We start from the raw sequence: 25,332 nt of genomic DNA, 5'->3' as shown, positions 1-25,332 counted from the left end.
AAGGAGGGATTGCAATGCCAGATGCATTGCCGTGAGTTCCAGTAAGGTGATGTGGAAGGACTTTTCCGGGCCTTCCCATAAACTGCTTATGGAAGGATCCTGCAGATAAGCTCCCCGTCCCTTCAAGGATGCATCTGTGACATGGGTATAAGAGTGCATGACTGCTGGAATGTGGGCCCCTGAAGGAGTTATGCCATGGATGCCCACCAAAGAAGGTATTGGTAGACCTGTGATAGAGACCTGGTTAACATCCCTCATGTTTCCGTTGAACTAAACGACTGTTTTTTCAGGGACCAGTGCAGGGACGGCATCCGCAGTCATACTTTCAGAACTATGCAGATGAAGGTGCCATGAGTACTAGCATCCTGAAAAGAACCCTGATGGAATTCCCCTTTTGGTTAAAAGAGTGCTACTTTGGTCTGAATGCTTGACACACTCTCTGGAGGGGGAAAAGCCATGGCTTGCACCAGAACCACCCCTATATAGTGTAAGCTTTTTGAGGAGTTCAGAGAGGACTTCTTTAGGTTGATGGAGAAACCTGCGCTGTGAAGGCACCCTCTTCTCATCTGGCCCGTAGCACCAATCGCTGAGGCAAGGGAAAATAAGCACTTTCTGTGTAGATGAGCCACAATCACCACCGCAGCCTTTATGAATACTTTTTGGCCGAAGTGAGGCCAAAAGAGAGCAGAGAAAATGGCCAAGTAGAACTTCCCATTACAAAACAAAAGGTACTTCCGATTTTTTGAGTGGATAGGGACGTGGAAATAAGCATATTGCAAGTCCATGGTCACCAGCCAGTCCTGATGATCCAAAGTCTGCAGGATTTGTCCCAAAACAAGTCATTCATCCTTCTTTGGAATTCGGAAGTAACGGGATCACCTGTCTGATCCATTGCTCCATTTAGCAGAAGTCAAGTAAGTTATTTACAGCAAGAGCCATACCAGAAGGGCAATTGTAATGTGTGGGGGGTCTGGGTCAGCCTTTTCAAGAAAGGCAGGCAATGTCCCCGGTCTACCAATCTTAAGACTCATCCGTCTAAAGTAATTAAATGCCATGCCTCCGTGAACAGACTAATCCTGTCCCTGAAAGGAGATTTGTGATGTGGTAATGGGGGCAATCTTAAGAGGTTTTGGAGCCTGAGGCCCGGGTGGGTCAGAGGCTAAATGCTTTTGTCTTTCGAGTTCCTCTGCCTTTGGAGGATCTAAAGAAACCCCTCCCTTTTCTGAAGTGGTTCTTGCCTCTGTGTTGTCCCTGCTCTCTTGACTGGAAAAAATATGGCCTAAACGTCCGTCTTCCAAAAGCAGTTGTGGGGGTTGACATAGAAAGCCCAAGTAATGAGCTACCTGCTTAGATTTCTTGAATTTCAGCAGTCTTTCTTGAACCAAAAAGATCTGAACCATCAAATGGTATACTTAACAATGTTGGTTCTACGTCTTGTATACAGTTGCCTGTTCACATCCACAAATGTTTCCTCACAGCGATTGCTGTGTTCACAGACATTCTGATGCAGTCAGTAGTGTCTAATCCCACCACCAGGATATTCCTGGCAGTGTCCTTGCCATCCTGAACCAACTAATGGAATGAGTTCTACATATCTAAAATCTCTAAAAGTTTCCTCGAAAATCCTTGCACTCTCGCAGCCCTCCTCTCTCCCATCCCAACGCTCCTTCTGTCCACCACCTCTCACCCTACCTCTTCTACGCTCGACTACTTCTCCCCTACCTCTCCTATTGAATTATCACCGACCCTTAGCAGTGCCAATTCATCTTGCGCTCCAATCAACCCTTTTGCTCCCCAAATGGTCAAAGACTTTGTCTCAATCACGTACCATTACCTCTGTGAGCTCTTTCACCGCTCTCTCCCTGCTGGACTCATCCTTGCCTCCTTCAAATCTGCAACTGTTTTACCCCTGTTGAAGAAACCCTCTGGTGAGCCAAATGTGCCAGAAAACTATTGTCCAGTTTCTCTCCTTCCCCATTATTTAAAAGTCCTTGAGCAGGTGGTCTACAACCGGATCGCTAAGAACCTTGAGGAGAATAGCCTTGGAGATCTAGCTTCCATAGGAAAGACTCTACCGAGACTGCACTCATGCAAGTTCTCTTGTATGCCCACCATTCCAAACTCTCTTCTATACTCATCATTTTGGAGCTTTCTGCCACTTTGGCAACGTAGACCACTCCTCTCTCCTCCTCACTCTCCAGGACCGTCGGGTTTCGCAAATCTGTTCTTGCCTGGATCACGTCCTACCTGGAAGGCCGATCCTTTAAAATCTCTTGGAACTTGCAAATCTCTGATCACACCCCTCTCCCTGTCTGTGTCCCGCAAGCAACAGTCCTTGGACCTCTGCTATTGGCCCTTTGCCAAGGAAGAGTTCTCATCCTTTGGCTTTCACCATCACACCTTTTTGCTGATGACACTCAAATATTGTTTTGATTTCCCTCCTTCAGCCCAGCCATCTTGGAATCGATTACGAAGTGTCTCACTGCAATTTGTCACTGCATAGCTCTCCGCTGCCTCATGCTGGACTCTTCAAAAAAGGGAAGCCACCTTTCTCCCAGCTTCCAATGTCATCCCTGCACTCCCCTCTCCTATCCCATCTGATTCCAACCTGACCTTCTCGCTCCGTCACCGAATGCTCGAAATGTTGGGATCCTCTTAGCTAGTGACCTATGACTAAAACAATTCATCACTACTACTTTGTCTGCTGCTCGTATTAACCTCCTCGACATTAGGAAATTGTGGGTTTTTTTCTCACTTACCATCCTACAAAAACCTTCTTGCTCACGACTCCTTCCGTCCTCTAGACAAAGTACTCAACTTTGCTACCCACACTCTACATTTGACCAAGATACTCCTTCACTTACTCACCGACAACATGGTAGTTGGCTCTCCATGCACAACCACTTTCTTTTCAAGTTCATTCTCCTTTTCTACAAAGCCATCAATGGTCTTGCTACTCAGTGCCTGTCTGATTGTATTTCAGTTTACTCATCTCATTCCCTCCGTTCCTCCTCTGCATGTAACCTCACTGTCCCATACCCTGCCTTTGCCACCTCTCGCTTCCACTCTTTCTACCTGCTCCACTGCAGGCTACTGCCTATAACAATTAAAACAAGCCAAACTGTGGATCTGTTCAAAGTTCTACGTAAACATCACTTACTTGCTAAAGAGGGAGCTCCCCCTGCCCTCTCCCTTCCTAGCCGACACCACCACTGCCTCCAGAGATGCATAATAATGCAATTTTGTTAAATTCAATTAGTACTCTTTACTTTGAAGCACTTGCCCTCTTATGTTAATTTTACATTTGTAAGTCAGCTGTTTTCTTATAAACATTTTGTTTCTATTTGTTTAGTCCCTGGTATATGTCCTAATATTTTTAAACTATCATTTACTGGCTCAATAATTGTTCTAATCATTATGCTATTGTCCAGGCACCCTTCATGGCAATACTCCCTCCACCCCCCATCTGTAAATGTGCTATGGGAAGTGTGACGATTCACCAGGTCTCGTCACTTCTCCCCAGAGGGTAGCCCTTTCCCATGAGTCTAGGGAAGTGAGGCCGCTACCCAATAGTCCCCCTAGGGGCGGTAATATGCAGAAGACCTCATAGGGAGGGACTCCGCTCCAAGGGACAAGGACTTCCACATGAGGAAAAGCCTCCACATAACTCCATCGTATAACCCACAACACTCCTGGTCACCCTTTTCTCCCACCATCGAGAGTGGAACCATTTGTTATTTTAAAGCCATGACTGTGACAAATGTAGATCATACTGGGACGAAGAAAAACATGAGAAGCCATATGCAAGACCAGGCAAGTACTGCAACGAGGTGGCTCACTGGAGGCATACAGAGTGGCAAAAAGAATTTCCAAGATGGTGTTGATGTTACGCGATGGCTGAGTCAACAATATAAAGTAGAAAGCAAGAATGGACTCAAAGCCTCTCATTGCGGAAGCCAGCAGCACCCATGTCTTGCCTGGGAGATTCAAACCGGGAAGACCAGAGATGCAGAGAGGTGGTTCATCCAAGCGGGGGCTACAAAGAACGGGACGCTGCTACAACATCCCAGGAGCCGGAGCTCCAGAAGGAAGAAGCAATCTAGGTGGGGGTACAACGCAGAAAGGTGGACTGTGAGGTATGGAAACAGTGGCGAGACCACTAGTGGAGCCTGCAGCGGAGCAGCGCAGGTTTCAGAAATCAGAGGAAGGAACTCGCGACCCCCTGAAGAACCGGAGCAGTGTCCCAACAGAGAACAAGGTAACTGGAATGGCAGGAAGACTGGGAGGGGCCTGGGAAGCCAAACCAAGAAGCCAGAGTGCACCAGGATTCATCTTCCTCGTTGCAGTGGTCAACCAACTACCACTGCTCACACAGACTGTATCAGGAGTCATCTCCCTTGTCGCACTGGTCAACCCAATCCCCACTGAGCAAGCAGAATGTGTCAGGAGTAATCTCCCTCACTGCAGTGGTCTTTCCAATAGTGCTGCCCAACTACAGTGGAACAGGAGCCTTCTCCCTCAGCAGAGTGGTAAATGGAATCCAGATAAGTCTGAGTTTTTCTACTTCATGGAAGGGGTTAAAGAGACAAGCTTTATGCAAGAGTGCTTAAAGACCGCTGTGGATAACATTTATAGAAGAACCAGGAGAAAGGAGTCATTCCCCTGGTCCTTTGTGATGGAACATTGAAGGAGCTATTTGTACTATAAGACAGGAGCAAGAAACCAGGAGAAGGGAGTCATTCTCCTGGTGAAGGAAACACAAACTTCACTTTAGTTAAAGATTGATGTTTATAGTCTCAGGGTTAAATTATTTGGTTACTGATGGAGAACATTTAATTTTGATGGCCATTCTGACAGCTCACCAATGTTTTTCTAGGTAAGCACCTTAGAAGTAGAGAGAGATAGGTTTATTTATTTAAATAAATGTTTGTAGCCCATAAAATGACCCCCTCCTTGCCAGTCCCCTCCTTCTACACCCTCACAGAAGTAATTGCAGTTCAAAATGGGCATCCCTTGTCTTCAAATAAATACAAAATCTGTGGAGCAAGGAATGCCAAAGCAGATTCTGTGGCAAAATAGAATGGGAGTATCTCATCAGTGTACAGGTGGTATTCGGCATCGTTAGGCCTAAGCTACCTGCTGCAAAAACCTTCCTTGCCTAAAGATTTTGGGTTCCCTTTCTGGTGGTGCTGATGGCAATGCTGTAGACTTTGAGCCTGCTGTTGGATAACCAGGCTATTAGCGAATAGATGCAAAGTTAGAAAGTGTGGATCCCCAGGACCTCTTATGTATTTGGACAATACTTTTATCCACAATGGGTGAGGAAGCTTGTTTTCCACAAAGGTTTTTTAGAACTCTAACAAAGCCCAGCAAAAAAGTACAACTGGGATCTTTAGCTCTTTAGGTTTCAAGATGTCTGTGATCCCGTGAGTAACTATCTCTTCAGATGACAATATGAAATTTAGGCTGTCCACTGACCTGGTTATCACCGTTCTGAAAGGGCCAAGAATTTGGGCTTGAGTCGTTATAGGTTCAAGGCCTATTTAAGAAGCAGGGATGTATCCAACCCACTTGCTTCTTGAAGGTCTTTCTATAGCAGCAAAATCGAGTAAACACTGGGTGTCTAAATGTTTCTCAGGCCATGATTGCCCTTGAATATCTGATGTTATTCGTAAACCTGAAAGCGCTTCTTCATCTTGCTCTTCAAATCTGTCCTGAATGCTCTAAATTGAGTCTCCCTCTCACTCTCACACTCCCACTCTCTCGCTCTCGCCTCTCTGCATCAACTACACATTTCAAAGATGAAGAATCCTTGGGAGGAATGTGTCCATTGGAACTCATTTGTGTAGTGACAGGTTTTAATGCAGTCCCACGTGTTGCTTTTAAATGATTAATGTATAAACTCCCCATATCACCATTTCTCTTGCCCTTGGCTACATTTTTTAAGCAAATTGATGAGAGGTTTTCAAGCACATTCTGTGCCTGAAGACTGCCTTGGGACTCTGTATTGACTCTTGTTAACCTAACATGGCCCCAAAACCTCTGGTAATGGTATTGGAAAGGCACGGTTTATATGCAGATTAGTCCCAGAGGAGCCAAGCAACCCTTAAAAAGGGCCCCGTCTCCACAACAACTCAGTATTCCTCAAATGTTTGCAGCCATGACAAAATGACTACTCGGGCATCAGCTTCAGGATTATATCCTCAGCATGGAACCGGTCAACTGAAAGCTACCAGTGGAGGATCAAAAGAAGGACACAGAGACACAGACATTTAATGCACAATTTCTATTCTAAAGTAAAAGAAGTACTAACTCCCTACCTAATTTACTAAGGTGCTTGTCAGTCAGGGTGAATGTCCAAAAACAAGTATGTCCACTGTCCAAATCTAACCTATCTACCTTTCCACTAATGTAACTAAAGACAGAAGGGCTCCCTTTCTCCTGGTTGCTTTGTTTTGTCACAGAGTTTTCTATGTTCTTTCATTCCACTCAATATACCATACGCAAATAGTCTCTTGTTATCTTCTGGATTAAGTTCTTTAACTCTTGTAGGGGACCAACAGCTTCCCTCTTCCCCTTTAATGCCAACAATCTTACTTTCGTACATAAGTTCCTTATCTATTTCTTGTTAGGTTCCAGTCTCTCTTCCCAGAGTGCGGTTTCATATATATTTCTTGACCACCTGCTCTACTGGGTGTGTTTTTCCCAAATGTCTTTATTATATTCTCCTTCTCATCTTTGACACCTGGGTTGACTTTTCCCTTCTATCAAGATAACGAGTTTCCAGCTCCACTCCTCTCCCACTTTGTGTGCTTAATATAGCTCTGCCTTTCATGAACATGGTTCTCATTCCTCGGCTTGATTCCAATACTTTTCTCATTACCACTGGGACAAGTTTTGTTTGAGTTATGAGTTCCCCTTAACTCCCCAATGATCCTATTTTCCTGTATTACTGTCTGTTCCCAGGGGTAACATCACTGGTACCAGTAAGGTCTTGGACTCTCTTTCTGATTCATCTTGGCTGCACAGTTCAATAGTTGCACAGTCTGGTTCACGTGCATTTTGTTTGCGTCTTCGGAGTCAAACTGGTTTGTATTTGAGTCGGGAGTGGTTCTCTCCAGTCAGTGATATCAACGTTGTTCTGTAGGCGGCATGCCCATCACTGTTGGCGTGTGGTCACGCCACCACTGAACTCGATCTTTAATTGCTTTGTTATTTCTTCTGTTCTCATACGTTGGTATCCCAGTGTCTTTGGCTCTGCGTGGGAGCTCGACTGGCTTAAGTGGGCTCTGCGTTCTGAGAGAGCTCTGCCTCCTTCTGCTACGCACAGGGGGCTTTCCCTGGTTTCCTTTGCTTTCCGGCTTCATGACCTCTCTCGCTGTCGCTCTCCTCTGTCTACTATCATATCCTCCCTTTAAGCATCCTCGGCACAGTCCATTGGAGGGACTGATTTAAAGGGATGGTCTTAGTTTTCTGTTGTGGATAGCAGAAGTTTGCTTCTGGAACTGATAATGTTCTGTTACGTTAGACAAATCCATGTAGGCCATCACTTTGAGGGCATCAGGGAGTTCCTCACGGGAACGGGAGTCCTTGTCCCAAGAGTGGAGTCCCTCCCTGCGAGTTCCCACTTACCTCAACACCGAGGGAGGGTGTTGAGAAGTGGGCTCACCTCCCTTAGCCTCACGGGGGAGTCGGTGGGGGGGGGGAACTCATCCTTGGGTAGAAGGAAAGAATTCCTTCAATTCATCACACATCTTAAACTGGAAGTGTCCTTAGGGTCACCCTCATATTCCTGCTATAGGACAGTCCATTTGTGGCTGCTCAGGATTGAGGGCCCTTCAGTGCTGATCTTGGGGCATACTGGTTCTTACATTGCTGGGTTGTAGCCAACAAGATTCCCACCCTACTCTTTCATGATTTGAGGTGACCTTGCTGTGGCTTCAAGAGCTACACAGAACACAAACATTGGCTACTTTCCACCTAGGGCCTTATATAACATTTACTTTATCAACTCTGTCTATTGCACTCCCTTGATTTTTGTTACCAACAGCATTAATCTCTCACACTTCCTACTTTTGTATTAGGCCGCCTTCAGAGTTAGCTTGAGAACCACAGATATATTATTTGGGAATTGACCTATGGTAGAGACACGGCAGTTATTTTAAGCCTGCATTTCAACCAGGATTACCGGAACACACTTTGAAGCCCTCAAAGAGTGAGCACTGTTTGATTTCCATACATACAAAACCGCCTTGGAATTCCAGTATATTAACACCACATATACCCTTTTATGTCACAATGGCCTGTGGCTCAGAAGACTAATGCATCCACTACAGGGGCCTGTGTTTGACCTCATGGTCACAGGTTCGAATCCCGCCAGATCTACTCAGCCCTTGGAGTACCAGTAAATAGGGTAACCATAAACATCTGTTATCTGTCAATAACGCCAAGAAACCCGTTTAGGGGGTGTTCGGGAGAATTGTCTCTTTAGGGTGAATTTCCTAACCTAGTGAGTCCCCCTGCAGCTTTGCTGGATTTCTGGAGTTTGTTTTTTTTCTCCTGCCAAGAGTGAGACTCTTTTTCTCCCACTCTTGGACATGATTTATGGTGGTCCTTGGACTGTTAATGTGTTTTATGGGTTATGGGGTCCTTTACTCCATAGGGTCTCATGTGTTTTTACTATGTGCGTTACCCAGCACCCTCCGTGCAGTAACACAGGGGTGTCATAGTGACACCCCACCGTAGAATCCATACCCTGGGACTGACTACTGTCTCCCAGGGCATGTAAAGTCACCATTGGCTTTACTTGTCCCAAATTCTTAACAGAAACCAGTACAAACAATCATATTATGACCTACTGGTCGGGGCAATTCGATTGCCCGGGGTCTGTTAGTCGAGGGGGCACGTCTCCGTCCCCCCTGATCGAGTTTTGGCTGGTGGCAGTGGATACTACTTTTTATATTCGACCGCAAATATTTCCCTATGGGATTTTCCCATTGTTCGAGGCTACCAACTTTAATTATTTAATTCTCATAGCCTTGTATATACCGCCGCTTTATTTAATTAATATTAATTCTCTGGTTGGTATTTTTTGCCAGGACTCTATTCTAAAATGGCGTTTGTGTTCGCTTCTGTGACTCCAACCCAAGTCAAGCCCTTTGTTCCACTTTTTGGCGGGCTTCTCCACAGAAGCCTCCAAAAGTGCTGCCACTCTGTCCGGGTATCACAGGGGGCGTGGGAGGGGGGTTTAGGCACCCTGGACTGAGTTACCTTGGTAACTCAAGTCGCACTGTTGTGTGATTGGCCCAAGTGGTGAGCCGGCCGGCTCACCACTTAGCATGTTTGATTGACAGCTAGGATGAGTGAATGGCGGTATGCTGCATAAAAGCAGGGCTTTGGGGACTGGAACTTCAGAAGTCGCCACAGGACCTGAGAATCCGACGAGGGAGAAGCTGATCCGATCTACCACGACGACACCACCGGTGGAGCCCTGCGGAACGACTCATCACTTCCTGACGACAGAGAAGATCTCCCGGCTGGAGAGGCTTCTTCCCCTGACTGGTGGGCACAACCAGTTTACCTTCTTCTCTTCGCACCCCAGACCGGTCTGTGGTCGAAATGCCCGTGCCAAGCACCCCGGCAGCCGGATAGCCACTTACCACTGGACCGCGAACCAACGGACTGCTCCTTGTTCCTGAGAAACTCCGCGGCTGGTTTCTTCCCTGGCAGTGCAACAGACTCCTGTCTTCCTCCCCGACGAGATCCTCTCTTCCCCCGGACGAAGCACCGACTTGCATCCGCTGCCAGGAACAACTGCCCCCTCTGGAGTATTCTCACCACTTTAAGGTACTGTGTCTGCCAGGCCTCCCTTTCTAAAGATTGCTACAAGGTAATAATAACACCTTAACCTTCTGGATTGGGCTGGCCGCCTTGACCCTCTAACTGGTCCCTTTCTTTGGTCCAACTCCTTTTTAACCGTTACAAGACTTTTGTGCACTGCACCGTGTGACCTTGGACACATTTCGTTTTGATCCTCTTAAAGCGGATCCGACCTAGTGACTCTGAATTCACTGTGTTACTTTGCCTTCCTCTCTTGTTGTGTTCGTGAAAAAGTGTTGGGATCTGTTTCAATTGATTCTCTGCTTTTCTCTCCCTTTTTAAAACGAATTATTAGAGTGCCATCTATGTTAAGCGCTCACCGCTGTCTGAAAATAAGTGGGGCTTTACTTAAGACTTGTCTAATATTCTTTTAAGGGAGTGTATATCTTTTAGTGACCGTGTTTTTGAATTGCTCACTATTAGTGCCTGTGTGTTTTTCTAGATGTGGTTTTAAATAAATAATTATATCTCTTTTACACCAAGCCCTGGTCAGTGTTTACTTGTTCTATTGTGTTTTCTTGACCTATTGTGAATACTCTGTATACTGCCTAACTCTCCTTGAGGGAAGTCTGACTGCTCAGCCACAGATACCAAGTGAATCTGTGTGGTGCAGACTGCTACCAAGTGGGTTTACTGCCAAACACCTGTAGTCCTAAATCTTTTGCAGTGGTCCCAGAGGAGACTGCACAGGTTTCTGCCTAACAGGGGGTGAACGTGCACCCTACAAATACACCTGTTATGCCACCTCTACCAAGAGGAAAGCAGTCCAAATATAATGTACGAAGACACATCCATATGAATACAATCACCTAGCACCGTAGTGACTAACTTACTCTTAGTCCATAGTCCCCTTTCCTCCATACTGCATGGGCGTCCCTCGCTAGGGGCGGGAGACTGAACCTTTTTCACCAGAAAAAAAAACGTTTTCCCCCTATAAATTTAGAGGAGAGCGGGGGCGTGGCACTGGGAGCATGCGCTCCCCTGACTCCGCCCACCAGCGCCACTCTCCAGTCCCCATTGACGCATCGACAATATTTAACATTGCCTAATAACACCAGTATTATTAGGGGGGCCAGTATGGTGGGACATAAGGAGAAAAGGGGACTATGGACTAAGAGTGCGTTAGTCACTACGGTGAGTAATTATTAATTACTCTTATGTCCCGTCCCCTTTCCTCCATACTGCATGGGCGATTAGAACTGAATGTAGCACTAGGGTGGAGAGGAGACCCTCCTTAAGAAAACAGATTCCTCTGTCCGAAAGTAGCGTCTGACTTAGAGCCGGCGTCCAAACAGTAATCCTTACAGAAAACCGAAGGGGTGGCCCAGGTGGCCACCCTGCTGATGACCTGCCACGGGACCCGCCGTTGGAATGCAATGACTGTGGCCTTGGCTCTGACAGTGTGGGCATGCATGTTAACTGGAAGTGGCTTGTGCTGCCCTTCATAGGCCTCCTTGATGGCCAAAACCATCCACTGTGCTATAGAGGCCTTGGATGCCCGATAGCCGGGCTTTGACCCCGCCCCTCTCAACCCCCCGGAAGGGGACAGTGTGTCCGACTTGCAGAAGCCCTTGGTCCTGTCCAGGTAGAATTTCAAAGCGCGTCTGACAGCCTGACAGTGCAAAACCCTCTGAGCCTCGTCCTTCGAGTCAGCAAAAAAACAATTAAGTTACTCACTGTAGTGACTAAGTCCTCTTTCCTCCATACTGCATGGGCACCCCTACCAAGGGACTGGAGACAGAACCTTTTTCACCAGAAAAAACCTTCTTCCCTTTTAAATTTAGAGGCGCGCAGGGGTGCAGCCCTGGGAGTATGCGCTGCCCTGACCCCGCTCTCCGATGCCAGACCTCAGTCCCCATAGACGCATCGGCAATGGATTAACCTTGCCTAATGACACCAGTTTTATTAGGGGGAGAATGGTGGGACGTATGGAGTAAAGGGGACTAAGGAGTGTTAGGCAGAATCCTGTGCAGTGCCCTTAGGGACCACTACACACAATTAAGACTACAGGTGGCAATACAAGTTTTACCTTTGGTATAAGCCTGTACTACTATGTCAGAGTGGTAGCAGTGGCGGAGCAGCCAGGCTTATCTCAAGAGTTTATGAGCAGTAGCAGAGATTACACAAAGGGACCACAATTACTGTGACTCAAGCGAACAGTGACTCGAGGTTTCAGGTAGAAAAATATAAGTACATTTATTTTTAAACCATTCGTTATAAACACACCACTTCTATTAAACATAAACAAAAACCACACGTCAAATATACTACAACTAACCTATTCACTTTGTACAGTATGCTTCAAGGCAAGTATCCTGTGTTTGAATGGACCGGTGTTATGAACAAAACATGTTACCGCGAATACGATTGCGATCACTTTTTGACAGTTCGGTCTACTAAATAAACGCGTATCTGTGACATGAAATGCTACCGGGGCAAAAACACACTTAGCACCTGAGATACCCAGAGGGAGTTGGGGGCAAAAATCACAGGCAATATTTTGGTTAGGCAGACAGAATCGAGAAACACTCAGAGACAGGAGTTCAAAAGTAAAAGGGCCATAGCCAGGGTCAAGTGGCACCGGGGGCCTGTAGCCGAAGATCACACAGTCAACAGTTCACGATTCGACGTAGCCAAGAACACTTCGATATTGTCAATCTTCGGAAGCAAAAGTTATAAGAAGAAGGGAAGACAAGGGCAAGCCTTGAAGATGAAGAAAAGGGGTTCACCCTGTTTCCTCAAGCAGAACACAGTACCTTCATGCAATGGTGCAGCTGGTGCCCTGGCAGTTGTTCCTGATGCTTTCCAGCAGACCCACGATTCCTGGAGCATCGTCGTGAAGGAGGACATCTGAAGGGGGTCTGCACCACACAGGGATGCAGCCGGCAGCAGCAACAAAGAATAAAAGGTGCGCTTCTTAAAAACAGAAGAGGCTCTTCAGGTGGCTATCCGGACCACTACAGCAGCGTTTAGCGATTTCGACCACGAAGGCGACCTCTGGCTGAAGAAGATGAGCTGGTTATCCCCACCAGGCTCAAGGGAAGAAGACTCCGGACTGGATCTTCTCTTAGTCGTCGAAGGGTACATAGCTCAGGACTGCAGCAGGGCTTCACCGGGACGGGGTAGTTGCAGCAGCCGTCGTTCTCTCCACTTCTCTTCGGTTCCTTGTAGTTCCAGTGGAGTCTCTCTAACCTCTAGCCCAAGAGACCTGCCTTTTATGCGCAAAACCCCCATTCACACAGCCTGGCTGTCAATCACCCAGCAGGGGGGTTGTCCAGCCTGGACAACCACCGCAGCCAATCATGGCAAAGTGTGACTTGGGTTTCCTAGGATACCCTGTGCAGGGGGTGACTACACCCCTCCCTCACATTCAGCCCACCTAGACACCCAGGCGCATGGTGGAGGGCTTCTGAGCAGAAGCCTGCCAAAAGACGGTGAACAAAGAAGGCGAACCTAGTTTGCTGCGCAAAGTAAAACACAAGAAGGACTTTAACAAAAAGAAATGGCGAATAAACCCAACTGGAGCCAAGAGAAAGACGATTTGGTCAAGCGGGTTTATGTTCGAGGCTAATGTAATAGCCAAGAACAATACCACGTTTATCTAATATAATCGCGGTAGAAAAGTTAGGGTAGATACCACTGCCACCAGCCAAGTCTAAATGTTAAATGAGCGGATCAATGCTCTAGGAGGTGCAGATAAAAAGGGATACAAATTAACCCTTTCCAGTACTCCATGGAAGATGGGGTGTACTGGGTCTGTGGTAGATTGACTAAGTAAAGTTAATGGCAACTTTACCCTTTTCTGGGGGACTGTAGTCCGCTTCAGAAATGGAGTCGGGGGAAGTCTCAAAGACAACCCTATGCCACAGCACTGAAGGTGTAACACACAAAAAGAAGGGGGCTACTGAAGTGGTGTACACTTCAGAGTCCACAATCACAAAAACATAGAAATACACATGGCAAAACACAGGTAAGAGTGGGGGAAAAGCTCCCACTCTTACCAAGTGGGAAAAAATAAACTCCAGAAGTCCAACAAAGCTGCGGGGGGACTCACTATGTGAGGGATATTAGCCATAAATGAGAATTCTCCCTAACAAGGAGTAAGAGTATGTTAGTCACTACTGTGAGTAGCTTATAATTACTCTTATATCCCATCCCCTTTCCTCCATACTGCATGGGCGATTGCAATGGAGTGTAGCCCCAGGGTGGAGAGGAGAGCCTTCTTAAGAAAACAGGTTTCTAAGTACCGCCTGTCCGAAAGCCGCATCTGATCTAGAGCCGGCGTCCAAACAGTAATGCTTGCAGAAAGCCGAAAGGGGTGGCCCAGGTGGCCACCCTGCTTATGACTTGCCAAGGGACATGCCGCTGGAATGCAATGGCCGTTGCCTTGGCTCTGACCGCATGGGCATGCATATTGGCCAGCAGTGGCTTATAATGTCCCTCGTAAGCTTCTTTGATGGCCGAGACCATCCAACGGGCTATGGAGGCCTTGGAGGCCTGATACCCCGGTCTTGATCCGCCGAAGGTAACAGAGTGTCCGACTTGGGGAATCCCTTGGTCCTGTCCAAGTAGAATGTAAGGGCACACCTGGCATCGAGGCAGTGCAGAACTCTGTGACTCGTAATTAGGTTCGGCAAAAAACATAGGCAGCACTATTTCTTCGTTCAGATGAAATGCGGAAGGCGCCTTAGGTAGGAATGCTGGGTGTGTCCGCAGGACTACTTTGTCCTTGTGAAACGTAGTGTAGGGCTCTGAGGCGACCCGCGCCTGTATTTCACTTACTCTGCCAGCCGAGGTGAGGCCTACTAGCAATGCTGCCTTAATGGTGACCAGCCTGATGTCCGCGGGCGCCATTGGCTAAAATGGTTTTTGCGCTAGGGCACCCAAAACTATGTTGAAGTCCGACACCTCTTGATGGGCGGGTAGAGTCTGGCGTGTCCTGTTAAATGCTTCTTGACAATCGGGTTGGAAGAGTTTCTGTAGGCCCCAATGGCTGCCAGGTCTATCTGCAAGCCCCAGTGGGCGAGGTGCACTGCGAAGGAGAGCATGTTGTCCAATGTACATGCAAGGGGGTTGACATCCTTAGAGTCTGCCCAGTGGCAGAACCTGGTCCACTTGCTCTTATACTGGGTCCTGGTAGCTTTGCTCGTAGCTCCCTATATGGTCTCTAGATTAGCCTGGGACAGGCTGGCGTGCCCTAGCGTGACCTGTTCAGGAACCACGCTGTGAGGGCTAGTTTCTGTGGCACAGGGGGAATGACCCTGCCCCCCTGCTGCACCAGAAGATGTGCTGGGCCGGTCGGAAGGCAAATGGGCGGTCTTGCCGAGAGGCTGAGCAGCTCCAAGAACCATGCCCTGGCTGGCCACCATGGAGCTATTAGAAGGACACTGAGGTGGCGAAACTGCTTCATCTTGCAGATCACCCTGTGTATCAGCAGCATGGACGGGAAGGCGGATGCTGTCATGCCGTTCCACTGAATCTGAAATGCGTCGCCCAGGGAGCTGGGGCCCTGTCCCTGCCAAGAGGCGAACGGTTGGCACTTCCTGTAGTCCGAGGATGCAAAGAGATCCACCTGGGGGTGTCCCCATCTGCTGAAGATCTCCTGCAGTACAAGGTCGTTTAGTTGCCACTCGTAATTGTCCGCTCCCAGTCTGCTGAGCCTGTCCGCCTCCAGGTTGGACTCACCCGGAAGGTGTGAGGTAGATTTTCTCCATGGCCCATTCCCACATGCTGACTTGCCAGTCTGCACAGTGGAGGGGACCTGGTACCTCCCTGCTTGTTGACATAGAACATGCTGGTCAAGTTGTCTGTCTGAATGAGGACGACCTTGCCCTCGATAACCAGAAGGAAGGCTCTGAGCGCTAGCCAGATGGCCTTCAGTTACAGCCAATTGATGTGGTACTCCTGCTGGGTCCAGGTGCCATGGACGCAGTGGTTGTCCAGGGTGGCCCCCCCATCCCTTGAGAGAGGAGTCCGTAGTGATGGTGACCTGTGGGGTAGGTTGCCGGAGGGCTTGCCTGTCCACAGGTTGCAGTCCCTGGACCACCATATGAGGTCTGGGTGAGGAGAAGGAGGTATGTTGATCATCTTCGCCTGAGAGCCCCGCTCCTGGTTCCATGATGCCCCGAAGTGCAACTGTATCCTCATCTTGAGTCTCGTGTGGGGGACGGCCAATAGGACCGCTGCCATGAGACCCAGTAGGTGTTCGTACCACCAGGCCGATGTCACTTCTCTGCTGAGGAAGTGCGCAGTGGCCCTCTTGATGGCCGTGATCTTGTCCTCCGAAGGAAACACTCTCTCGGAGCACGTGTCCCAGATGAGCCCCAAGATGGTCAGTCTGCGTAGGCTGCAGCTGCGACTTCTTGAGATTGAGCGAAAAGCCCAGATCGTGCAGTGTGTTCATAAGAGCGTGGGCGGTGCAGTGCACGGCTTCCGGAGATGAAGCCCTGACGAGCCAGTCGTCGAGGTACGGATAGATGTGGTCGCCCTGAGCGCTGAGGAGGGCCGCCACTGTATTCATCAGCGTGGGGGCTCAGTTGAGGCCAAATGGAAGCACCTTGTATTGGAAATGGTAGCCCCTGATCCTGAATCGTAGAAAAGAACGATGAGGCTGCCCAATCGTGACGTGTAAGTACGCGTCCTTCAGATCCAGGGAGCACATCCAGTCTCCCTTGCACAATGTCTCTGCTATTAAAGCTGGGGTAACCATCTTGAATTTTTGGAGAGGTAGGGAGAGGTTGAGGGTGGAGAGGTCCAACACAACTCTCAGGCCCGCCTGGTTCTTTTTCAGAATGGTGAAAATCCTGGAGTAGAAGCCCAATCCTCAATGGGAGGCCGGTACTTCTTCCACTGCCTGGCTCTCGACGAGTGACCAAATTTCCGCCAACGGAGTTGCTGTCCAAAACTGTGGGAGTGGAGGGGAGGACGGAGGAGAGGGAGGGATAAGTAAGCGGTACCCCGTGGATACTACCCAGAGGATCCAAGTTGTCCGCGATCCTCTGATGCCAAAACTGTGCATGAAGGGCAAGTCTGCTCCCCACAGGAGACACGTGGACACAAAGGGACATGTCATGCCTTCTTTCCCATTGAGGCTGTTGCAGAGAAGGGGGACTGAAAAAAGCCCTTACTCCCCCACCCTTTGTTGATTGCGCAGGTTTAGACTAGGCGAACAGTCAGGTTGCCTGGATCTCTGTTCTTGGAAGCCGCGGAACGCTCCAAACATCCGCCACTTGTCGGAGCGTTTATGTGACTGGGTGTATGCCTTGGGCATGACCTTCGTAAGGATAAAGACTTTGCAGTTTGCGAACTGTTTTTCTTTTTATCTAGCTTCTCATTGGTGGTGGAGTCAAAGAGGTTGCCAACCTCGAATGGAAGGTCCAATATGCGTTCCTGGACGTCTGTGTTGAATTTAGTAGCTGAAGCCTGGCAGTCCTTCTCATGTCCGTGGCGATGCATATGGCCCGGTCAGAGGTGTCAATGTGGACCATAGTAGACTCCATGATGTCTTGCGCCACCATTTCTGCCTCTGTCAGTACCGCTGTGAAACGTGACTGGCTCTGCACCAGAAGTTCTGGAAGGAAGTAGGCTATTTCCTGCCAAAGCCTCTGGTTAACGGCTGCCAGCATGGCATCTGCCTCTGTCAGTACCGCTTTTAAACGTGAATGGCTCTGCACCAGAAGTTCTGGAAGGAAGTAGGCTATTTCCTGCCAAAGCCTCTGGTTAACTGCTGCCAGCATGGCATCAGCGTTGGATTGACGAAGATGCAGAGAAGCATTGGAATATAGCTTGTTCCCGTATGCCTCGAAGATCTTCTCCTCCTTGCCTAGCAGCACCGAGAACGAGGTGGCCGAGGACGACTGAGGCTTTGAGCAGAGTGACGCTGCAGCAATCACCAGAGTGTGGTTGAGGGTGAGCCGACGGCAAGAGTGAATCCCCCTCCATTTGCTTATATTTGGCATCCAGGTGTCAATTGACAGGCTGGACTGAGTGGGGTTTGAGCCACCCTTTCTTGGCCAAAGCGACAATGTCCTTCTGCATCGGTATCCCCGTTCTAACCATAGGGCATAGCATGAGGACCTCGGCAAGCACCCCTGGCTTCGGTTGTTCGACTTCAGGTTAAGGAAGGCCCAAGTATTCTGCCAGACCTGCAAGTCATTTGTGGAAGGCCATGGTTGACGATGGTGTGTTGGGGTCTTCCTCCACGTCTGTGTTCACCAGGGCGTCCAGCTGGTCCGGAGCGGGTGGAGGAGTGCTGGGCGCCGAGGGCTGAGGTGTGGGGACCGGAGCCCGAGGCTGCAGCGGAGGCTGGTACTGAACCACCCGAACTGTGGGTGGCAGAGAAACCGGAATTGAAGGAGCCGGCGAGGGCAGCAGGGGTTGCACCGGGGCCTGTGGTGCTGGAGCCATAGGAGGAATGACTATAGGTGAAGGCGGAGGGGCCGGAGGGAGCAGGTCTCTGATAACATCCTTAAGGATTGCCCCAATCTGATGAGATCTCATGAGGGTGAGGAACTTTTCAAAGAACCTGGCCTCACAGGCCGGTGGGGTGGCATGTGATATTGACTAGATAGCGGGTGGCTGCTGGGGCCGGTGCATACTCAGTCTAGCTTGTTGTGGGGTAAACCTGCCCTGTGATGCTGATGGATAAGCAATAGGCCACGTACCTGGTTGACACCAGTCCCATCTTGTAACTCGTTCTCCCACCTGCTCCGTTCCTCCGGGCAGTATCGGACAAGCGGCCAACTTGTCTGGCACAGCGGCCATCTTGTCGCGCAGCATGCCACGTGCCGAAGTCATGGTGCTTGGCTCACTGGGCCAGGCCTCCTCCAGGACTCTTGACGGTGAAGCATGAGACATACCCTGCACCTCAGGACAAGGCCTGGTAGGCGTGTAGCCCTCGACCGTGTTGCCGGTAGTGATGCGTGCAGGCGCCCCTTCAGCCATGTTGTTGGTACAAGGGTGCAGTCCCTTGGGTGTACACCTGGCAAAAGAACATTGCGGTCCATCAGCACTGTCTCCGGAAGGATCTATGGACCCCTCTGCCTGGTGGTCGGTAGCTGAGCTAGCATCGGTACCCAGGCTGGTGTGAGAACCTTAGAGGTTCCTCCTGCTCGGACGTTTCCTTGGGAAGGAGTCGCCCTTGCAGGGTGCGCTGGAAAAGAACAGCCCTCCCTTGGGCCTTGATTTGTGTCTGACAAAATCCTTCAAGTCCTCGGATGGCAACTTCTCGAAGAGCTCCCTCCACCTAGCTAATCTGTTCTTCAGAGCATGCAATGAAAGTTCATTGCATGCGGTACAACCCTCCCATCCATCGTCGGGGCCAAGGCAGCAGAGGGAAAGAGCATGAGGATCTAATGTAGAGAAGAGCCCCTCGCAGGCTGGAAACCTGCTGAAGCCCGCTGGAGTCGAAATGCGTCGGGGAGGAGCATGGCGCCAGAGGGCCGAGTAGTTGATTGATAAAAGACAAAAAACAGAAGAAAGTATCCGGGGAACAGCGTGTGGTATTACATGGTTGAAGCCAAACCTAGGAGCGCTGGTGAAATCGTCCCTTCCCGTCGACGTCGAAAAGGAGACTGGGGAGTGGCGCCGGTGGGCGGAGTCAGGGGAGTGCATGCTCCCAGGGCCGCACCCTCGCGTGCCTCTAAATTTAAAGGGGAAGGGTTTTTCTGTTGGAAAAGGTTCTGTCTCCCATCCCTAGCGAGGGATGCCCATGCAGTATAGAGGAAAGGGGACGGGACGTAAGAGTACATAGCATACCAAAAAATTATAATCAGTGTTTGAGCCAAATTGCAGAGCACTGCCTATTAACCACATTTTTCCTCTTTACCCCTCTAATGGAACCTACCTGTTTTTTCATATATACCAGAGCTCCTGGAGAACAAGTAAGTGGCAGCAGTGTGCAGTATAAAACACAATAACATAAAAATAACTTGCAACTTGCTAAAACACTTACACAAGGGAGTAATGACGTTCATGTGCCGATTTGTATGCATCAGAGAAATTGCTTCAACTGTGAACATCTCATTTAGCCCATCCTCAGATCATTTAGGCATCTTATTTGTAAAATGTGGGCACACCTCCATACTTATTTTCATACATCTTTGCCTTTAAATACTACTTTCACCCATGCTTCCAGGCTGTCTGAATCCCTATCTGCCTACCAACTAAGAGAGCAGCAAGATCTCAGAGTAGCCTTTTAACGTCCAACAGAAATCCCTCTGCTGACTTAAGCTGAGAAGGTCATTGAGCACTGACTGTATTACTCCGTGGTTTAAAAGAAAAACGTATACATACTTGGACATAATGGTCCTTATCTATGTGGACCAGCTACTTTAAAAGCTACGATGAATTAAATCTAGCTCACAGTTTAGGAACTTAATACTATTGGACTCAGGTTATCGTTTCTCCTCTTCTCCCCTTCCTTTCTCATTACCTCATGTTTTCCCCAAGTATTCATCGATGCACGCCCTACTCTTAGAGGTGACATTGGTCAACCAGTTCGCTTCCCCGGACATATGGACCCATCTTTACAAACTAATCTGGCAAAAGCCTCCACACTAGCCCTCTTGAGCACATCTCAAGTCCATTCCGTGACCACACACCAACATGAACTAGCACCATGCATCGTCTGGTCTTGATATTGGCATCACTTTAAAGCCTTTATTTTAAAACAAGCTTTACATTCCTGAAATGTTCTCTTATTCTTAAAGATAACCAATCACAATAAAGCACACATCCCAACAACTACAACCATATTACCTCCTTCTCGGTCCCATGGATCTTTGCCCTTCTGTATTTGTTAGTCTGCTGGCAAACTCCACTTTCGTTTCTCCATCCCGCCCCAACCCTTTTCTTTATGATCCACAGACTAAGATCTGGCGAAGTCACAATACAATTCCTCTCAGACCACGTTCAAGTGCCATACGACCACTATGGTGGTGATGGGCGCAGTCTAAATATTTGGTAATGTAGCATAACTTTGAGGCGGCTAAGAGTCTTGTATGAGGAATGGGAAGACAGGTTTGGGGATCTGATCAAAACGCTTCTGACGTATGTGATAAAATGTATGCTTGGAAACGAGGAATGCTTGATCACGTGGCCTGATAGAAAGTGTTTGTGCTCTCAGTGAACGTGAAGAGAGAGCATTGTCTCCGGCCACCAGCCACCGTGAATATACCACAAAGGACAAAGCATAAAATAACCAACCACTGCATACTACATTACTAAACAGGCTAATAACTCAATTTTTTGTGAGGACCCAGTTCATTTTTGGTTATGTAACAAAGACATTATATTAGAAGGGATTCAGTAAGCAAATTCTCTAAATCCCTAAAGCTGTAGAGATTACATGCTTTTGCATGAAGAATGAACAGACTGTATGAAAACACAACGTTTGTATGTGAAACAGGTGCAGAGATCAAAGCCACTATTGCAAGATGCTACATTTCCCTAGTTACCGTTTATCCATTCATCATTTATCCTGAACCCTCTACGGTTTATCCTCAAATTCCACAATCTTTCTGCTTCTATTCCCTAGCCCTCTTCCCCCCACAGTGGGCCTGCACACCAATCAGTGTCCACAAATATAAGTGGCATGCGTACCTTTTGTGGGGTAGTTGCTGCTCAGAGGGGTTCTCCCAACACTGAGACTGTCCTTCCTGCACTAAATTCTCAGTTTTTGGGAAGTCACAAACTCACAACACTATGACTAGTTATGCAGCATTCACCATGGGTCTAGCTAACCATCAGGGACAAGATTTTTGTTGTGCAGAAGAAGGTGGCAATGAGTGCAAAGAAACCCTTGCTCTTAAAGGGAAAGCTTCTTCAGTAAACATGAATTTGGGTCTGCTGCGGGAGATCTTCAAGCTCTTAATTGTTTAGGTGGAGCACTAGGGTTACTCGGCAGGGTCTCCCAGGGGCTTTGGGCAGGGGCAGAGCTGTCAATACTGGGTCTCCTACCAGGCTTTGGGAATGGGGAGGGACTAGCCTCCCATGACTGTCCAGAAGCATGGCACTGTTATTGTCTGCTGCCATGTGACTGGAAGCAATGTAGGCTGACCAGTAGATCTCCCTCATAATTCCCCCAACATCCACTGGCTTTGGGTGGCACTGGCCGCCTAAGCTGCTACCTTGCTTGTCCCTCAGAGCAAGGCAGGGGACTTTATCACAATGGGTACATTTTGCATGGAAGATGTAGATGCCAATGACTGATAATCCTAAATTGCAAGTTCATTTTAATGACAAAAGAACCTTCATTATAACAAATGTGGTGACACCAGACAAGATGGACCCAAATGGTATAATTACTGCACAACAATGTGGCCCTTTTATTGATTAGACCACAATTGAAAAGGTTATATATAGCCGGGATTAAAAAGAAATGGTGTAGAATAGACTTGGCCATTTGGATTGATCTGCAATGGCAGTGGCTAAACCATTATATGACTGGAACGTACCTAGTATGGTGGGAAACTATCAGTCAGATCTCGGTTCCTTGTACCTACCTACATATAACACCCAGCCAACACATAGCTGAATTGGCACATTATCATTTACTTTCAATCATAGCCACGTTCACGTTTTTTTCTGCCCACTATGCATACTCTCTATGCCTTCATTTGCATTGAATTGTCCTCTCTGTGAGTTCATTTCTTTGCCACTTTTGTTTGGTTATTAATCTGTGTACACCAAAGGCTGGACATCTGAAATGTTTCTTAATAAACATGTCATTATCAGTCGTATGTAGAATGGGGTCTATTACCTGGAAAGAAGTCCTCCCAGTACTGTGCCACCGTCAAAAACGGACAAGTAGGATCAGAAAAATACAATTGATGAATGCGTGACTATAGATGCAAGGAACTCATATTCCCCAAAATCTTGAAAGGAACGCTAAAGTTGTAAAACTGGGGATATTAGACCAGTCTTTCATTTGTTAAGAACACTCCTTTGCTCAAGAGGTTCTTTAAGGATGCAGTGCAACCACAATGTGGAATCAGAAAATAACCCTTTAAGAAACTGAGCAGGGGTTGCATAATCAGTACTTAAGGTATGTTTGGTGAATTCTATTAATGGTAAATGCTGTTTCGTAGACCAGCAATAGTAGACTTCTCTTTAGTGTCTACGCAATGAGGATGTAAGTAAGACAAAGCAGTAGTTGACAGACTGAAGACATGTATACAATTCTTATTTGCATTTCCCAATTCAGCAAGGAGAAGGCCTACATATTAGACATTTCACGCTTTCGTCACAAACCCACTTTCAAGGTACACCACTTGAATCATGGGTATTAAACAGTGGTTGGCATGACCCATGCGGCTGTAAAAAAAAAAGAAATCTTATTTTGCATAAAAATGCAGATTCTATGTACGTGACATGCAGTTCACTGAATAGGGCAGATTAAGCGAGTACATGGTTTAATCTTCACTATTACAAGACATTGGGCCTCATTACGACCCTGGCGGTAAGGGGTTAACGCCAGCGTTAGCTGCGCCGACCCCTTACCGCCAATTACGAGGTCCCCTAGCGCCATGGTGCTTTTAACACCTGCTTTTAGCAGGTGTTAAAATCCATGGCGCTAAGGGACCATGGAGTTAATTACGCCACCGTAATTTACGGTGGCGTAATTAACGCCTTCCCCACTCCCATTATGCCCTATGGGGCAAAAATGGGAATGGGGAAGGGTAAATGGGGATTGGGGACTTACCGCCCCGCCAAGGTCGGAATGGGGCGGTAAGTCCGCCAACCACCATGGCGTAAACGTAGTTTACGCCATGGTGGTAAAGTCACGGCCCAGGCGGTAACTTACCGCCTGGGTCGTAATGAGGCCCATTGTCATCGTTTACACCCACACAATGCAAAGAATTTAGAGTTGTACCAGCCCAGGAAGAAGTGCTTACCTTCATGACAACTGGTGTCTCAAAGTTATATGCCGAATGAGCCTTCCTCTGAATAAACTTCTGAAACTCTGTACGCACAACAAATATGATAGAATTAATTAAACATTTTGGACAGCATTTCAAGAATTGTAAATAATCCTACATTGTCACATTACCGTGCTGCACCATCTGAAAATTAAAAGGCTCGCCATCATAAATGTCGTGTAGGTGTTTCATGGCTATGATTAAGCAGATTTCCAGCACAGACAGACCTAGGCGAAGTAAAACAAATGCTGGTTATTGTCATTATGCTACTGTCAATACATGTCAGAGATTAAACTAAGCTTTACATTCAAATACAGAAAAGTCTAATTGCGGCTTTGGGAAAAAGGTAAAAGCAGCAGTTTGTGAAAATATTCGAAATGCTGTTTAGCCAGTGGCGAAGACAAGGTGTGGCATGAGGTGCAAGGCCCACACTACTCCAAGAGCCTGACCAGCAGTTCTGGCTCAGCTGTGTCAAGAGCAGTTCCTGGAAGTCTGATAAGGGTTTGCTTGCGTGGTATGCAAATAACTTGCTAGCCATTTTTTGCAAATGACTAAACGCATTCAGCTTTATCACAGATTCGTCTGGGGTATATCTATGTTTTAGGCATATTACAGCTCATTGGACAGGATTTCAAGTTTCTTTATGCCAGACGTGAAATAACCCTTCAGTCCTGGCTTCTAGGCCAAAAAATATGAAACTGTACAGGAACGCAAAATGGCATTTGGTAACATTACCAGGGCATGGGGAACAAGAGTCGAGAGTTCTGCTACAGCATATTTTTAGGAAGCGATGTGTGTGAATTAATTAGCTCTGTGAGAAATGTGAGCAGTATCACTAGTTTCCGAATGTTTAGTCTTGAGCAATTTCAGTTTAGTAATCTTATTTCAACATATTGTATACGTATGCAGACTTGTTTTTGACAAACATAATCAACATCAACAATTTTAACCATTTTAAAAACAATACTTTCCGAAAACCATTGTAATTATTCTTTCAAGTACCAACTCGATCTTCAAATATCTGTGTACACATTTTCATGCATACAATTATTTCCTGTTACATAGGATTTAAGGTAAACACTATCCTAGTGTTCTGGTCACGTTTACATCAATATGCATAAACATAAAAGCAGCTATACACAACATTTTCTTTCTCAGTACCTTCTATTTTGTGCAAAAGAAAATCACATGTAGTGGAGTTTCTATTGTTTATTATGTTGAGGTGCGGGGACGATTGTACCAGGCACCCAAGAGGTTTTGGATGATGCGAAGGCATAAGAGCGCCTTGTAAGAGCTTGCCAAGGTTGTAGGGGAGAGGGGGGGTGTCGATGTAGCTTAATTAGAGATAGATTGGCATATGTTTAGGTATAGGTCACGATGGTAGTGAACCGCCATTTTAGAAATCAGCAGCCATTTTGAAATTAAGGTCTAGCGCAGCGCTGTAGCAAAGGCACCAGGATCAGGCCCAATACATAGAAATTAGTATGTGCATACGAGGATGGGTTGTAACATAGGCAGTCGGGTCGAGGGCCAA

General features: G+C 47.6%; 1 protein-coding gene across 4 annotated transcripts in view; it reads right to left on the bottom strand.

Moving 5' to 3' along the window:
• Window positions 1-25,332, bottom strand: part of ORC4 (origin recognition complex subunit 4) — a 1,582,358-nt gene that overhangs the window by 233,877 nt on the left and 1,323,149 nt on the right. For all 4 annotated transcript variants that reach the window (XM_069616510.1, XM_069616509.1, XM_069616512.1 and 1 more), the window contains 2 exons: window positions 23,930-24,025; window positions 23,775-23,842 (listed from right to left, as the gene is read on the bottom strand). In XM_069616510.1, the coding sequence (XP_069472611.1) occupies window positions 23,775-23,842; window positions 23,930-24,025 (164 nt within the window). The remainder of the gene's footprint in view (window positions 1-23,774; window positions 23,843-23,929; window positions 24,026-25,332) is intronic.

The sequence above is a fragment of the Ambystoma mexicanum genome, chromosome 9 (assembly GCF_040938575.1).
Source record: "Ambystoma mexicanum isolate Mex_15411 chromosome 9, UKY_AmexF1_1, whole genome shotgun sequence".
Lineage (NCBI taxonomy): Eukaryota > Metazoa > Chordata > Amphibia > Caudata > Ambystomatidae > Ambystoma > Ambystoma mexicanum.
The sequence above is the reverse complement of the archived record's forward strand: the minus strand, read 5'-3'. Positions and strand labels throughout refer to the sequence as shown.